The 17,583-nt window shown below is 42.6% G+C and overlaps 1 protein-coding gene across 1 annotated transcript; it reads left to right on the top strand.

Annotated features, from left to right (window-relative positions):
• Positions 1-8,503: 8,503 nt before the first annotated feature.
• LOC131913803 (speckle-type POZ protein-like) lies at positions 8,504-9,575 on the top strand. Its single transcript, XM_059266585.1, is given in 2 exon segments — positions 8,504-8,593; positions 8,595-9,575. Coding segments are annotated over 2 exon segments (1,071 nt in total).
• The last annotated feature ends 8,008 nt before the right edge of the window (positions 9,576-17,583 follow it).

Raw genomic sequence — 17,583 nt, 5'->3', positions numbered from 1 at the left:
CAGCATGGCAGCTGCTGTGCTGGTAGGTGCTGACAAGTATGGCCTGGAGCATTTGAAGGTCATGTGTGAGGATGCCCTCTGCAAGGACTTCTCTGTGGAGAATGCTGCCCACCCTCTCTACCTGGCTGACCTCCACAGCTCAGAGCTGCTGAAAACCCAGACACTGAATTTCATTACAGCTCATGCTTCTGAGGTTTCTGAGACCTCAAGCTAGAAGACAATGGTGGGTTCATGTCCCCACTTGGTGGCTGAAGCATACCATTCCCTGGCTTCTGCACAGGGTCCATTTCTGGAGCACCCTCTCAGAAGCCTCTAACAATCCAAGGACCTGTTCAGCTAGGACCTACAGGTGTCTTCCAGAAGTAGCAGCCAGTGATGTTACAAATGACACTTGAGTAGACTATGGGATATGTGGATCATTTACAGTGGCACTGGGGAAAAGTGACCAGGCCTCTCCCTCTTTACTATAACTGTAAAGAAGTTGGAATGCTGAGGGGTCAGGTTTGACTCTGCTGTACTCTAGGTAAGTATACAAAACCCTAGTCAAACGACACAAATAAAAATTTTTCAATCAGTTTGTGGGTTCTAGTAGTATTTCTGTTTACAGAACCCCATTTTAGTCCATCCAGCTCTGCTAAGCTGTGCATGTGTGTGCGGACTCCTCACTGCACACCAGTATCAGGAGGCCTCTCTCTTCCTTCTTAGCACTTATTATTGGCAGAGTAGAACATGCCCCATAATGCTCTTATGAAAACTGAAAAAAGTAGGCAAATGTGAGTAGATCATACTCCATCTGACAGAGAAGTGTTTTTGGTCCAGGCCAGCAAAAATCTCATTTGTATTGAAAATGTTGCAGGGCATTGATTCAGGAAGAATTCACACTGTCTAGGTCAATGGTTCTCAACCTTGCTAATGCTCAGACCCTGTAATACATGTGAGGATTATTTCATTGTTACATAGATCTGTAATTTTGCTACTATTATGAGTCATAATGTAAATATCTGATATGAAGGTTTTCTGATATTCTACCTCTTGAAGGCATCCTTAGACCACCAAAGAGTTTGGGACACACAGGTTGGAAACCACAACTCTAGGCCATGCATGCCAGAAAATGAGGTAGGCTGCCTGCAGATCTTCTCTTCTCTCTCTGTTCTTTCAGATCCAATCCCCCATTCTCAACCCCAGCTCTGCAGCAGAGCACCCTGAAACCTTCTCTGCACCCCTGTGTGCAGATCCCATACATCTTCCCCTTCTAACCTCCCCACCCCGACTCATTGCTTTGTCCGAGCTCCTAACCCAGCAAAGCACCCTTGCTAACGCACTCTTTCCAGGGAAACAAGTAGGCTGAATGCAGATCCACACCTCTACTTTTGCCCCTCTACTTTCAACTTTCCTGGTGTCATCCTCTCCTCTGTAGTAGAAAATCTGCTGTGGTCTCTTTCCTGTCAGACCCTATCCCCACTGGTTCACAAAGATCTTCTTCCCCAGTCTTCCTTCCCCAACTCAACCCATCATCCCAGCCTCCAGCAGCAGGCATTCACTAAGAACACACCAGCAGAACAAGACAAAGAAATAGGTAAGCCAACTGAAGAACTTCCTCCTTCCCTCCAAACCCAATCCCCCAGTCTCATCCCTAGAATTACAACAGAACACCAGCTGCAGCTTTCTTCCCCACCCACCCACCCACCCAGCTAAAATCTCCTATGGATTCTACACAAATTCTCCCCCGTTTTTTTCAAAATATTTTTACTGATTATTTGGAAATTTCACACCATGGATCCTGAGCACTCTTGTTTCCCAGTCCCACTAGTTCTGACACCCCACCAGGACACCAGTTCTGATACCTCACAAGGACAACAAAGTAGATCTGACCTTGTTGGTGGGGTGGTGGTGCAGGTGAGACAGCCTGAGGGTGAGAGGACAGGAGAGGTGACTGTACTCCTTGCTGCCTGCTGCAGTGGGTGAGCTAGCAATGGCAATGCTAGAGAACTCACCTTGTTGGTGTCCATGAGGGAAAGCTGGGAGGCTGACCAACCCAGCTACCACCCAAGCTCAGAACCAGGACTATGAGGTGGCTCATCCAACATTCTCCTCATGTATGAACTGCTGGAGCATGTGAAATGGCCAGACCTACAGATCCAAAGCTGCAGGATATCTGTGGCACAAAGCATCTCTATGACACAAGGCAACAACGAAGGTTATCCAAGAGGAGTCCCAGTGAGGACCCATGTAGGAGAAGCCAGAGACCTCAGACCAGAACAATGACTCATTGCAATGAACACTTACAAGTAAAGATGTAAAGTAAAGATGGACTAAAGGGTACACAGTGGGACTCACTATGTCACACTACAGCCTCTACTCTGGGACTTTATTTTTGTATGGTAGTTAGTTTGGTTGCTTCTGTTTTGATTTTTTTGTTTCTCTTTTGAATTTTGTTTTGTTTTGTGGGAGAGGTTGTAAGGGTGGAGGGTGGCTATGAAGGGACAGGGAGATGGATGGATTGGAATGTATGATGTGAAACCCACACAGAATCAATAAAAAATTGAATTAAAAAAAGCCAAGCATTTAATCTCAGCCCTCAGGAGGCTGAGTTAGGCAGATCTCTGCATTTTTGAGCCCAGCTTTCTCTTTAGATTGGGTTCAGACAGCCAAGATGATGGAATAGCTCTGAAAAACTAGTTTGTTCTCTAAAGCTTTGGCAGTCTGAAATATTTTAGCAGGAATTCAAGAGGTGTGGCGGACCAGCCCTCACCTTTTACAGAGTTCCTATGAGGAGGAGAGAGGAATACAGAACTTAGAATGAGAGGCCTAGCTGAGAAGAAGGAAGACAGAAATACAAGATAGCTTCAGGAGGACCTGGGTCAATACCCAAGGGCCCAGAACTTTATTCAAAAGGGCTTTTTATAACAATGCCAAGGGGAGGAGAATAAGACCTCCCCCTTGTAGATACAACCAAGTATAGACCCTTCCAAACACCTGGCATCCAGGCCCATGGTCCAGTCATCCTCTTATGCAGTCCTGCTAGGTAAAGCAAGTACGGATCTCACTAGGAAACCTCTGTAGGCTCCCACAAAGAGGTAGGTAGTCATGATTTCATTCCTATGTCCCTTGTTCTTTCTTTTTTGATGGCTTTTTACTCTGCATGTCTGGCTCTCCTAGAAGATGCTCTATGGACCAAGTTAGCCTCAGACACATAGAGTTGGGTCAGCCTTTGCCTTCAGACTACTGTGGTCAAAGCCATAGTCTACCACATCATGCCTACCTAGTTCATGAATTTCTATTTAATTACCTTAACCACACTGTTAGTTTTTAGTTAGTGGTTTAGAAAGCTTGTCTTTAACATTAATAAAGAACATCAAGACTTTATTATTGTTATTATCATTTTTATTATTTTTATTAGTATACTTAAAGCATCATCATCATCATCATCATCATCATTACTATTAATTTGTGATATGATCTCACTAGGTAGTTGTGCCTATCTAGAATTCCTGATGTAGAGCAGATTGGTCCCCAAGTCTTACACTCTGTGAGTGCTGAGAGATTAGAGATGTGAATCCCCATGTCCCTGAAAGACCCTAACCCTTCAGGCTTACCCCCCCCCAAGCCCCAGGAGAACGAGGAACTAAAAAGCTAGTTCCAAGGGCAAACTGACTCAGCCACCCCTGCCACAATGTAACAATGTAAACAGATTTCTGTTAAGAGATGCAACAACTGTGACTGGGATAATTTCAAGTGTTCCAGGAAAGACCACTGTGACCTTTGTGTAAACTTCACTCCCACCCTGATACCCCCCTTCAGGTTTCGGGAAGAATGTGCATGCGGATGTGACTGTACCCACCCTGTGATCAGGCCATGATCTTGTGAAATTAGCCTCTAGCCATAAATCAATCGAAACGAAATTGTATGGGAATTGTAAGCTTATGGCTTTTGTGGGTTTTTCCTTTAAAAGTACCCATGTGGCTGCAGTAGGCACGACCCTTGCTCTTAGGAGGAGAGTAGCCCGACTGACTGTACAGCCGCATCAATAAACCTCTTGTTGTTTGCATCAACTGGACCGGAGTCTGGGTTCTTGGGGCGCCCAACCGAGAAGGTAGTACCCTGGGTCTGGGGTCTATCATCCCCACACAACAAAGAATGAGTAACATCCACTTCAGAATTACAGTGCCAAGTGTTCTGTGTCATTGCCGGAACCAGTTCTCTTTGGCACAGTGATGATGAGCCTTAAGAAAGGAAGAAATGAAGGGAAGGCGCAAGGAGGGTAAATTGTGAAAATATATATAGTTCAGAAGTAGGGAACTTGCCTAACATGTTGGACATTCCTGACTTTATCTCCTGCAAAACACACAGATGCAGCTGCCCACAGATGACAGCATGCATATGTGCAATACCACAGAGAGAAGAATGCTGCCTGGAGATCAAGTAGAGGATGTCAGAGACTCATTGAATATTTAAGATTTATTTAGTCTCCAGAGCATTCCTTAAAGGGGTCAAGAGTCAGGATGGGTGGTGCTCATGCATAATCTTCTTACCTGCGAGGATGAGGTAAAAGGGATGTAGGTTCAAGGTTAGCCTGGCTCTGCAGCAAGATAGTCTTAAAATAAAAACAAAAAAAATAAAAACAAACCAGTGAAGTAAATATATATACATATGTGGAGACACAGAGACCATGCGAAAAATCTCATTCTGCTTTGGGCAGGGGGCAAGAGAAAAATCAAGCCAAATTCAAAGGTGGAGAGAAATGTCTTTATGTCTCCCTGTTGTTTTCTTCCATCTCTTCATGCTGTATAAAGCCCAGGCCAGAGGACTCTTGATTATATCCCCTTAGGCTCTGAATGCTAGAGTACATAGGGCCTACCACCTACATTCCACTAATTTAAGAATATTTTTTCGCTGGGCGGTGGTGGTCCAGGCCTTTATTCCCATCACTGTGGAGGCAGAGGCAGGCGGATCTCTGTGAGTTCACGGCCAGTCTGGTCTATAAAGCCAGTTCCAGAAAAGGCGCAAAGCTACACAGAGAAACCCTGTCTCGAAAAACCAAACCAAAAAAAATAAAAAAAGAATATTTTTTCAGTATGTCTTATTCCTGCCCTTGCCAATCATTATTCTATTGTCTCTCTAAGGATTTAAAAGGTCAAACATTTGATACCAGGCCTCAAACGGCAGAGGTAGGCAGATCTTTATGTTTTTCCGCCAGCTTGGTCTATAGAATGAGTTCAAAGACAGTCAAGACTGTGGAAGGACACTCCCTTTCAAAAACAGAAAGGGAAAGAACCCAAATCAGGCTGAAAGTTACTTTTCATTGTCTGTATGGTTAACCCATACAGCTCAAGATACTCTTGGGACAGGCTTAGGAGGATTGCTTATATGCAGGAAGGTCATTGTGAAAAATATCTAGAAATAGGTCAAATTAACTATATTTCCTCCATATATGTAATGAATGTATAATTTAATCTTCCTTCTTTGGCTTAGGCTTGCATTGGGAAACAGAGGAAGTAGGAATCCTGGATGTTTGATAGGTGTGTCTGGGCATACCAAAGAGAACTTCTCTCCAAAGCCAAAAGAAACTCAATAAGACCCCAGTCAAGGTCCACACCCTTAAATATGTCCTTGTCCTCAAAGAACAGATTCAGATGCTGGAAACAGTGATGTCCTTCTTTAATTATATTCAGGAGGCAATGGCAGTCTGCAGTGGCAGCCTGGAATACACAGGGAGTTTAAGGGGAGCCCTGGGAAACAGTTCATTAGAGTTGAGGCTGTCCTTCTTAAGTGGCTTAAACTCAAAAACCCAAACACACAAAAATTAAATGTAAGAGAAAGCAAAACAAAAGTCTAGTATAATTTTTTAAAACAAGAGTTTAGCAGAGACATCATCATCAAGGAGAATATGTAAGTGGTGAATAATATGTAGTTATTAAAAAAATGAAGTAGCACCAATTAAAGGTGTATCCCCAAGCCTCTAGGTCTGGATTAAAGGTGTGTGTCTTCCTTCCTCAAAAGTCCTTGTTTAACATGGATCTATCTACTTCAACTTAAGCAATAATTTCTCACAGGTGTGCTCTCAATTTTGGTGTTTTGTTAATTCCAGATATAGTCAAGTTGAGAACCAAGAATAGCCATCACAAGAGTGTGTTATTTCTTGTGGTTAGTCTTCCATCAGTAAGGGATCATGTCAACATTTGCACAGCTATTATTTACTCTTGTATGTTATTACAATGACTGCTGCTATAAACACTATCAGGGAAGGGGTGTTTTCCTTAACTTGTCAGTGGTCTTAGTTTTCACAACATGGATGGCAGGTGAAGACCTCATACATGGTAAGGTGGAATCAGAGCCAGGAACCCCTGAAGGTGACTCTATTCTTTCCTCCTTTTATTCCATCCAGACTCACAGTCCCAGGATGACTCCAACAAACTTTAGTGGTGGTTTCTCCCCTGCCTCTCAGATAATCCTACTTGGAAACAGTCTTCCAGATCCATCTAAGGGCACCAAGATAAACAAAATCAGAAACAATAGGTGCCACTTAGCAAAATGGAATCAAGGTCAGACATGTGTTTTAAACAAACTTAGTAAAATAGCATAATCACTAAAAGTCTCCCCACCAGAAAACAAAAAAAAAGCCCAGGACCAGAGAGTTTGAGGGAAGCAGTATCTGCCACTCGGACCCCAAACCCACATGGAGAATAGTCACTGATGCTACTAGTTAGTCACCTGCCAAAGGTTCCTAAGAGGAAACAAAAATTTAGGCAGCAAAACCAGTTGATAGATGTATTCTGTATTGAGGGATGAACAGCACTGGAATCAGACTTTCAGGAGAGCTAGGCTGGGAATTGCTGAGTTGATTGAATCACTGAGGTATCTTCATGTCTTCTAGGCTTAGTGAATCTCTCCAGACCTGATGAACTGGAGAGAGATGATAGATGCGGGGAGCATTTAACAGATCACATTCTAAGGGGAACAGTCTCAAAACCCCTTCTTTGGTAACTGTTGAATATTTTCTGCACTATTTGGAAACCAGAATGTGGTCTCACTTTTTAAAAATGGTTTGCTTATTTATTTAAAGTTTTTTTTCACTTTACATACCACACCCTGTTATCCTATCTCTCTTTGAAGTCCTAGCAAAGTAAGTATGGAAGTTGAAAGTTTAAAGAGGACAGAACTCACCAGTGAAGGATGAAAATTATGAGGTATTAAGAAGCTGAAACTTGGCAGTAAGCATGATGGAGTTGAGAAGCACTTAGGATCTTCTCATAGCACACCCTTCCATAAAACATTGGAAGAGTGTTTTCAAAGAGGATTATCTGAGGGGGAGGGAGAGACCACTATCGAAAGTTGGTGGTGCCATCCTGGGGACTGTGAATCTGGATGAATAAAAGGCAGGAAAAAGCCTGTCACTTTTAGGGTTCCCTCCTGGCTCTGCTTCTTACCCACCGTATATGAATTCTTACTCCCTGACCTCCATGTTGTGAACCCTGAGTCCCCTGACAGGGTAAGGAAAACACCTCTCCTGGATCATGTTAGAGGCAGGAATTAGTGTAAAACCCCTATAAGAGTAGATAACAGCTCTGTGGAATGGACACAAACCCTTATTTTACAGAAGATGAACCACAGAAAGCAAAATACATTTTTGGTGGTTATTCTTGATTCTCAACCCAGCTAGATATGGAATTAACTAAAATCCTAATATGAGGACAAAACTGTGAGAAATGTTTTGCTTAAGTTGAAGTAGGTAGATACACTTCAAATACAGACTTTGAAAGTAAAAAGAAACAAACATCTAATCCGAATCTCAGGGCCTGAAGACACACACCTTTAATCCAGATCTTGAGTCTGGAAGACACACCCTAAATTGGGCCACACCCTCTGTTGGAAGCATATAAAAGGACATGGAAGGAGGAAGCTCTTGCTCTTTGCCTGCTTGCCCTCACCTTGTAGCAAGACCATTCCTTCCCCGGCATTAGAGAATTTTCCTTCAGAATTCCAGCATATACTGAAGACCCAGGGACACATCCAATCTCCTGGACTGAGTAAGTACTAGATCCTTGGCTTCCCTTCACAGCTAGCCAATGTGGGAATAGCAGGACTGCAGCCCTAAGTCATTCTAATGAATCCCCTTTGTTCATACACAGAAAGATTAATTATATATGTTCTGTTACTCTGCAGAACCCTAGTATAACATTTTTGATATGAGTGTATAAAATGTTCCAAATTTTCAAAAGTTATCTATAATTATGAAAACTGGGTACCTATTGACCCAAGATTTAATCTAGAAAAAAATGGAGTGATGTAAGAGGCCCTAGTAGCCTACACTGTCTTCTCTGAAACTAGTATTGAAATCTGGATAGAAAATTTCAGACCCAAGTTTCCACCCTCATAGAAGATGGGACAGAAATAGAAACTAAAAATCTAAACCAGGTCTATTATTGTATCCCACAGAGTGAAGATAAAACACTTGCTAGTTCTTCATTTTGGATCCAGTTTAACCTTCAAACTACCTCCAGAAATGTCAGGGGACCAGACATCCCAGAGATGTGACCACACCCAAATCAGCATCCAGAATATTTTCTACAGGTGGACCATCAGCAACTTTCGTTTTTTTTCTGGAGGAAATTCAGGAAAGCATTAGAAGCCCAACTTTCTCAATAGGAGCCAATGACAAATGGTGTTTGAGAATACACCCGAAGGGAGTGGATGTAGAAAGTGCAGATTACCTGTCAGTTTACCTAGTGTTGCTCAGCTGTCTAAAGAGTCCTGTTTGGGCAAAGTTCCAGTTCTTGATATTAAGCACCGATGGAGAGACAACCCACGGTGAGAGCAAAACTATAGTCTCTAGGTTCGAGCCAGGTGTTGAACTGGGATTTAAAAAGTTCATCCTTCGAAACTTCCTCTTGTCCTTTGTGCCTTGGCTTCTCCCAGATGACAAGCTCAACCTCCTCTGCAAGGTGAGCATGGTTGACGACTCTTTGAGCACCTCTGACCAGAACAGAAAGCCAAGAATTCAGGTTCCTAGATTCACCTTGGCAGATGAGCTAGGAGAGCTGTGGGAGAATTCCCACATCACAGACTGCTGCCTGGTGGTAGCTGGCCAGGAATTTCAGGCTCACAAGGCCATCTTAGCAGCTCGCTCTCCAGTTTTCAGAGCCATGTTTGAACATGACATGAAGGAGAGCAGAAAGAATCGCTTTGAGATCCCCAACCTGGAGCCGCAAGTCTTCAAGGCAATGATGGGCTTCATTTATACTGGGAAAATACCAGATCTTGACAGCATGGCAGATGTTCTGCTGGCAGCTGCTGACAAGTATGGCCTGGAGCGTTTGAAGGTCATGTGTGAGGATGCCCTCTGCAGGGACCTCTCTGTGGAGAATGCTGCCCACACTCTTGTCCTGGCTGACCTCCATAGAGCAGGGCATCTGAAAACCCAGGCATTGGATTTCATTACAGCTCATGCTTCTGAGATCTCTGAGACCTCAGGCTGGAAGACAATGGTGGAGTCATGTCCCCACTTGCTAGCTGAATCATACCATTCCCTGGCTTCTGCTCACCGCTCTTTCCGGCAGCCCACCTCAAACGCCTAAATCAACCCTAGTACCTGGTCAGCTGTGACCTATATGTGTCTCCCAGAAGCAGCAGCCAGTGTAGAGTTTGATTACACCTGGGTAGACTATGGGACCTATGTAGCATTTACAGTGAATCTGGGGAAAGACAGATGGTGGATGAGACTTTAATACACGTGGAAAGGAGTTGAATGGAAGGCTGGGGGAGGGGAAGGTCTGGACTCTGGTACAATCTACTCAGCCTTTTCCCTGCTGCTGTACTGGTTTGATTTTTGTCCAATGAGTTGTAAACTGGAATTCATATTAATTGCTGGCCCCAAACACATTGCAACAGGGTTTCTTTGGAGAAACTTGTCTGAATTGGACCTAGCAGAACATATGGTCAAGGACTCAGAAAGGAAAAAAACAACCTGAATATTTGATTATAAGAGAAGGGGAAGAGAATGAAGACATTTTTCTCCAAACTCAGTGTGTGGGAATGGAGAGATGACTCAGTTGGCAAAAGCAATTGTTGCTCTTGTAGAGGATCCTTGTAAAGTTCTCCTCTTGTCTCTATGGGCACAAACATCTCTGTAGACAGTACTTAACCCCCAAAATACAAAATGAATAAAAATTTTAAAATCAGCTTGTGGATTCCAGCAGTGTTTTTGTTTAAAGAAAGCCATTTTAGTCCATCCAGATCTGCTCAGCTGTGGAAGTTTGTGGTACTGTGTTTCCCAAAATGTTGTGTACCTTGATAAACTTATCTGGGGTCAGAGAACAGAAAAGGTACTAGTTAGGCAGTGATAGCACATGCCTTTAATCCTAGCTTTCCAGAGGCAGAAATCCATGAGTTCAAGGATACAGACAGGCATGTTGACTCATCACGCCTTTAATCCCTGAAAGCAAGCCTTTAATCCCAGGGAGTGGTGGTAGTAAGCAGAAAGATATATAAGGCGTGAGGACCAGAAATTAGAAGCATTTGGCTGGTTAAGCTTTCAGGCTTTGGAGCAACACAGTTCAGCTGAGATTTATTCTGGATGAGGACTCAGAGGCTTTCAGTCTGAGGAAACAAGACCAGCTGAGGAACTGGCAAGGTGAGATAGCTGTGGCTTGTTCTGTCTCTCTGATCTACCAGCATTGACCCCAATAACTGGCCTCAGGTTTGATTTTATTAATAATAATTTTTAAGATTCATGCTACATCTGGCGCCTAATGTTTGTGTTACGAATTCACGAAAAAGCCTCTTGCCTTTGGACTTGTGGGCCCCAGCTCTGGCCCGAGCTACACTCAGCCGGTTGTGGTGGCATGCCAGTAGGATTTACTGAAGGAGGCAGAGGCAGGAGGATCCCAAGTTTGAGGCCAGCCTAGGAGGCTTGGGAGAAGCTTCAGCCCAGACTGAGCCACAAACAGCAGTGGGACTATGTAGGCAGTGGCTACTGCTCCACGTTGCCAGCTCCTTCTCATCATGTTGATGACTGCAGTGATGTTGCTATCTGGGAAGAAAGGTTTACCGCTGCTTGTTCAGAGAAGGATTGCCAGGACCATCGTGTTACAAGAAAGCATCAGCAAAGGTCAGTTTGGAAAAGTTTGGCAAGACAAATTGTTGGGAGAAATTGCTGTGAAGATATTCTCTTCTAGGGAAGAACATTCATGTTTCAAAGAGACAGACATTTATCAGACTGTGATTGCTCCAAACCATAGAGGAGGCACACACACACACACACACACACACACACACACACACACACACACAAATGTCTGCAGGGAACCATGACCACGCCTAACAGCGACTTTGAAATGTTCAGAAAGATGACAGAATTCCAAGACGATGATTCCACATGGACTATGATAAAACAATTAAGCCGATTAACACCACAGAAAGATTGACTTTGGACTACAAACTGGTCAGGACAATTTCAAGATGACTAGCTGAGATGATCCAGCCTGACAGACTACTCGAGCAAGGACTTGTGACAAGCCCTGAACTTTCTTATTACGCAGAGACTGGACAAATGATACAGGACTTGACAATTAACCCAAAAATTTTCTTTTCAAGATTCCCTAAAGATATCTTCACCCCTAGAAAGAAAAAAGAAAAAGAGAATAAATTGAGATAGATCATTGAATCTACTCTGAGAAAAATGATAAAGAAATAATAGGATAAATAGGTAGATCACTGAATCTACACTGAAGAAAAAGGGGAAGATATAAAAATGACAAAAGGTAGACTACTGAATGTATTATGAAAAGAAAAAAGAGAGAATATGGATATGATAAGATAAAAAGGGAGATTATGGAACATACCTTTAAAAAGGAACTACTGGTTTTAAATAAGAAGTAATGAAAATTTTTTGGTCTGAGTTTATCAGATGTTACTGGACTGGACATTGTTAATATACATAATGGAGTTTTTATCTGAATCTGTCAAATGTTAATCGACTAGACATCGTTAATGTAATCTTCACTGTGTATATTGTATATACTTATTGGACATAATTTTTCTTCTATTAGTTATGAGCTTTTTTAAATTTTAGACAAAAAGAGGAAATGTGGTACTGTGTTTCCCAAAATATTGTGTACCTTAATAAACTTATCTGGTGTCAGAGAACAGAAAAGCCACTAGTTAGGCAGTGATAGCACACACCTTTAATCCTAGCATTCCAGAGGCAGAAATCCATGAGTTCAAGGATACAGAGAGTCATGGTGACTCATCACGCCTTTAATCCCTGAAAGCAAGCCTTTAATCCCAGGGAGTGGTGGTAGAAAGCAGAAAGGTAAGGCCGGGCAGTGGTGGCACATGCCTTTAATCCCAGCACTCGGGAGGCAGAGGCAGGCAGATCTCTGAGTATAGGCCAGCCTGGGCTACCAAGTGAGTTCCAGAGAAGGGGCAAAGCTACACAGAGAAACCCTGTCTCGAAAAACCAAAAAAAAAAAAAAAAAAAAAAGAAAAGAAAAAAAGAAGCAGAAAGGTATATAAGGCGTGAGGACCAGAAATTAGAAGCATTTGGCTGGTTAAGCTTTCAGGCTTTGGAGCAACACAGTTCAGCTGAGATTCATTCTGGATGAGGACTCAGAGGCTTCCAGTCTGAGGAAACAGGACCAGCTGAGGAACTGGCAAGGTGAGATAGCTGTGGCCTGTTCTGTCTCTCTGATCTACCAGCATTGACCCCAATAACTGGCCCCAGGTTTGATTTTATTAATAAGAATTTTTAAGATTCATGCTACAGAAGTTTGTTCAGTGTCTTCACTGACACACACACACACACACACACACACACACACACACACACACGTCAATGAAAGGAAACCTAATGAAATTTTGTTATGTTCATAGATTGGTACCTAGCCCAATCCTCAACTTTGGTTGTATTGTGTTCCCCAAAATATTGTGCACCCTAATAAACTTATCTGGGGTCAGAGAACAGACCACTAGATGCAGCCACTAGATGCAAAGGCTGGAAAATGGTGGCACTCATGACTTTAATCCTAGCATTCCAGAGGCAGAAATTCCTCAGGATCTCTGTGAGTTCAAGGCCACATTGGAAACAGCCAGGCATAGTGACTCATGCCTTTAATACCAGAAAGTGAGCCTTAAAACCCAGGGAGTGTTGGCAGAAAGCAGAAAGATATATAAGACGTGAAGACCAGAAACTAGAAGCTTTTTGGCTGGTTAAGCTTTTAGGCTTTTAGCAACAGTTCAGCTGAGATTCATTCTGGATGAGGATTCAGAGGCTTCCAGTCTGAGGAAATAGGATCAGCTGAGGAATTGGCAAGGTGAGGTAGCTGTGGCTGTTCTGTCTCTCTGATCTTCCAGTATTCACCCCAATACCTGGCTTCCAGGCTTGATTTTACTAATGAGAGCTTTTAAGATTCCTGCTACAGTCAACAGTAGGCTTTCTTCAGCAGCTGATGTGAGCAGATACTGAGATCCACAGACAAACATTAGGCAGAGCACAGGGTGTAGCTAGAGTTTTCCTGTCTGACCCACAGTCAAGACAAATCTCTGTCACCCACCAGTCCCACAGCCACTCAGACCCGACCAAGAAAACACAGAGACTTATATTGGTTACAAACTGTATGGCCGTGGCAGGCTTCTTGCTAACTGTTCTTACAGCTTAACTTAATCCATTTCCATTAATCTATACCTTGCCACATGGCTCATGGCTTACCGGCATCTTCACATGCTGTTTGTCATCGTGGCAGCTGGCAGTGTCTCTCTGACTCAGCCTTCCACTTCCCAGCTTTATTCTCCTCCTTGTCCTGCCTATACTTCCTGCCTGGTCACTGGCCAATCAGTGATTTATTTATTGACTAATGAGCAACACATTTGCCATACAGACTATCCCACAGCACTTCCCCTTTTCTTTTTTTTCTTTTTCTTTTCTTTTTTTTTTCAAAAAGGAAGGTTTTAACCTTAACAAAGTAAAATTACATATAATTTGGGAATTTGGGCGTAGCTTTTCTTACTACTGCCTGCTGGAGGTGGGCGCTGTATCTTATGGGGACACAAAAAAAATTTTAGGATTATGGAATAGTCCATGAGAGTGTATCGTCTGAGCCATATGCCTTCAAACCATTCTGGATGTTGGATCATCTGGGCCATGGTGTCATTGGAGACCTTTCAGTGGGTCTTGGCTGGTCCAACCTGATGTATCTTAATCTGGAACAAATCCATAGCCTCTGGCTTTCTGTGGGAACAAAAGCAGAGTCTCCTTTCCAGAGCAACACATCCTTCCATCCAAATTTTGAAGTCAAGGTATCTTTAAAATATACATATTGGTTTAACTCAACATCTTTTATGATCAAATGTTTTTCTGCAGTTAAAAATCCCAAAGACAACACAATCCAGATTCTCTGTGTAATATTCATCTTTATGTGGCTTATTGTTTATATTAATTTTACTGTCTTATTAAAGACTTTATTTTTTTAAAACTATGTGTTTCTTTATATAACTGTATATATCACCCTTCTTGTCTTTTTCAAGCCTACATATATTTTACACACATTGTAAACTATTACATCTGAATCTGTCTTATTGTGAATCTATTGCTTTAAACTGCAGCAGCTGTGGCTGCTGGCTCCACCCACCTCAGCTTCCCAACATGGCGGTGGTACATTTACCACCAGCTCTGGGAGCTATGGTGGGTCTATACTTTTATCCAAGCAGCGTGTAGCCCAGAAACCTCTTTTTTTTTTTGTACTAGCAAAGGCTAAATCCACCACATAGCTTAATGTGCCACTTGCAGAGGCCTCATTCCCACCATCCTGCAGGTCGAGTGCGCACACTAGGAACCCACAAGTAGCTCAAACCAGCAGCTGCCGCTCATTTGAGAGAGACAATTAGGAACTGTTTTTAGCTCTGTTTTAGAATCTTTTTTCTCAGTTTTTAGGTGGAAACTCTTGCCACACGTTGGGCACCATTTGTAGCTAGAGTTTTCCTGGCTGACCCACAGTCAGGACAAATCTCTGTCACCCACTAGTCCCACAGCCGCACAGACCTGACCAAGTAAACACAGAGACTTATATTGGTTACAAACTGTATGGCCGTTGCAGGTTTCTTGCTAACTGTTCTTACAGTTTAACTTAATCCCTTTCCATTAATCTATACCTAGCCACATGGCTCATGACTTACCAGCATCTTCACATGCTGTTTGTCATCGTGGCGGATGGCAGTGTCTCTCTGACTCAGCCTTCCACTTCCCAGCTTTATTCTCCTCCTTGTCCCGCCTATACTTTCTGCCTGGCCACTGGCCAATCAGTGATTTATTTATTGACTAATCAGCAACACATTTGCCATACAGACCATCCCATAGCAACAGGGAACCTCAAGGAAGACTGGAAGGCAGGATGGTAGGAGGGATCAAAACATCAGGTGAACAGAGCCCACAGAATCAACTAAACACAGCTCATGGGGCTTCACAGAGACTGAAGAAGCAATCACAGAGCCTGCATGGGTCTGTACTACGTACTCTGTATACATACTGTGGTTGTTTAGCTCAGGGCTTTTGTGCAGCTCCTAACAAAGGCAGATTGGAGAGTCTCTGACTGTTTTGTCTGATCTTGGGAACCTTTTCTTCCTTCTGGGTTGGCTCCTTGAGCCATGACATGAGGGTTTGTGCCTACTCTTACTCCATCTTCTTATGCTGTATTCATTTTTATGTCCCCAGGAGACCTGTGCTTTTCTCAAGGGAATCAGAGGAGTAGTACATCTATGTGGAGTGGAGGGAGGGGAGACTATTCAGGATGTATTGTATGACATAATTAAAAATAAAAACAAAGAGGAAAAAGTAATGAAAAGTTGGAAAGACATTTAAGGAAGAAGTAATTGGACAGATCTGGAAAGGAACAAAGAATGTGAAGATCCTTTTGTCCCCAGTAAATGCCCATGAAAGATGCCTTCAGCAGAGGAGGAGGTCAATAATCAAGTAGATAGGATGACCCATTAGTCGGACAGTCAAACTCTTCCCCAAGTCATCCTTGTTATTACTCCATGGGCCCATGATCAAAGTAGCCACGGTAGCTGAGATAGGGGTTATTCATGTAATTAACAACATGGATATCCATTTTCCAAGAGTGACATGGTTACAGTTGCTGCTGAATGCCAGATCTGCCAACATCAGAAACCAACACAGAGTCCCAGAGATGTCACCATTCATAGGGGCTACCACATACATTCTCTTCATTTAAAAAATTATTTTTTTCTTTTTTTAAAAATTTTATTTATTAAGTATATAGTATTCTGCCTGCATGTATGCCTGCAGGCCAGAAGAGGGTGCCAGATCTCATTGCAGATGGTTTTTAACTACCATGTGGTTGCTGGGAATTGAACTCAGGACCTCTGGAAGAACAGTTAGTGCTCTTAATCTCTGAGCCATCTCTCCAGCTCCTAAAAATACCTTTTCAGTATCTCTTCTTCCTGCCCTTGACAATCCTCTTATTATTGTCTCTCTTATGATTTAAGAAGTCAAGCATTTAAGCCCAGGCCTCAGAAGAGAGAGGTAGACAGATCTCTACATATTTGAGCCAGTGTAGTCTATAGAGTGAGTTCCAAGACAGCCAATGCTGTAAAAGGACATTCCCTTTCAGAAACAAAAAGAGAGAGAACCCAAGTCAGGCTAAAAGTTGTTTTTCATTGTGTTTGTGTTGGTTAACCACTGCAGTTCAAAATACCCTTGACTGGCTTAGGAGAATTGCATATTTACAGGAGGTCATTGTGAACAAGAATTCAATATCCCATCTAGAAATACATCAAAGTAACTGTTTTCTCCACTTATGTAATAAATGTGATAGTCTAAGTAGTCCTCCATGGCTTAGACCTGAATTGGGAAATGGAGGCAGCAGGAATGCTGGGTGTATGAAAGGTGTATCTGGGTATACCAAATGATATCTTGTCTCCAAAACCAAAACAAACTCATAAGACCCCTTCAAATTCCACTCCCTCTAATACTACTCCCTCCCCAGAGGACAGATTGTGAAGCTGGAAACAGGGCTGTCCTTCTGCAATTATATTCAGGAGGCAAAGGCTATCTGCAGTGGCAGCCTGGAATATACAGGGAGTTTAAGGGAACCCTAGGAAACACATTTCCTTGGAGTTGAGGCTGTCCTTCTTAAGTGGTTTAATTTCTCAAATCCAACAAAACAAAAATTAAATGAAAGAAAAAAGAAAACAAAGGCTGAGCATAATTTTTAAAGCAAGATTGAGCTGAGACGTGATCGTCGCGGAGAATATGTAAGTGGTGAATAATATGTCATGATTAATAAAATGAAGTGGCCCAATTAAAGGTGTATCTCTCAGTCTCTAGATCCAGATTAAAGGTGTGTGTCTCCCTTCCTCAAAATTCCCCCATTTGAAGTATGTTTACCTACTTCAACTTAAGGAATAATTTCTCACAGGTGTCCTCTCCACTTTTGGGTTTCCTTAATTTCAGATGTAGTCAAGTTGAGAACCAAGAATTGCCATCTCAAGTGTGTTTTGCTTCTTGTGGTTAATGTTTTATCAATGAGGGATCATGTCAACTTTTGCACAGCTATTATTTACTCTTGTGAT

This window comes from Peromyscus eremicus, chromosome 6 (assembly GCF_949786415.1).
Source record: "Peromyscus eremicus chromosome 6, PerEre_H2_v1, whole genome shotgun sequence".
In the NCBI taxonomy this organism is placed as follows: domain Eukaryota; kingdom Metazoa; phylum Chordata; class Mammalia; order Rodentia; family Cricetidae; genus Peromyscus; species Peromyscus eremicus.
The sequence above is the reverse complement of the archived record's forward strand: the minus strand, read 5'-3'. Positions and strand labels throughout refer to the sequence as shown.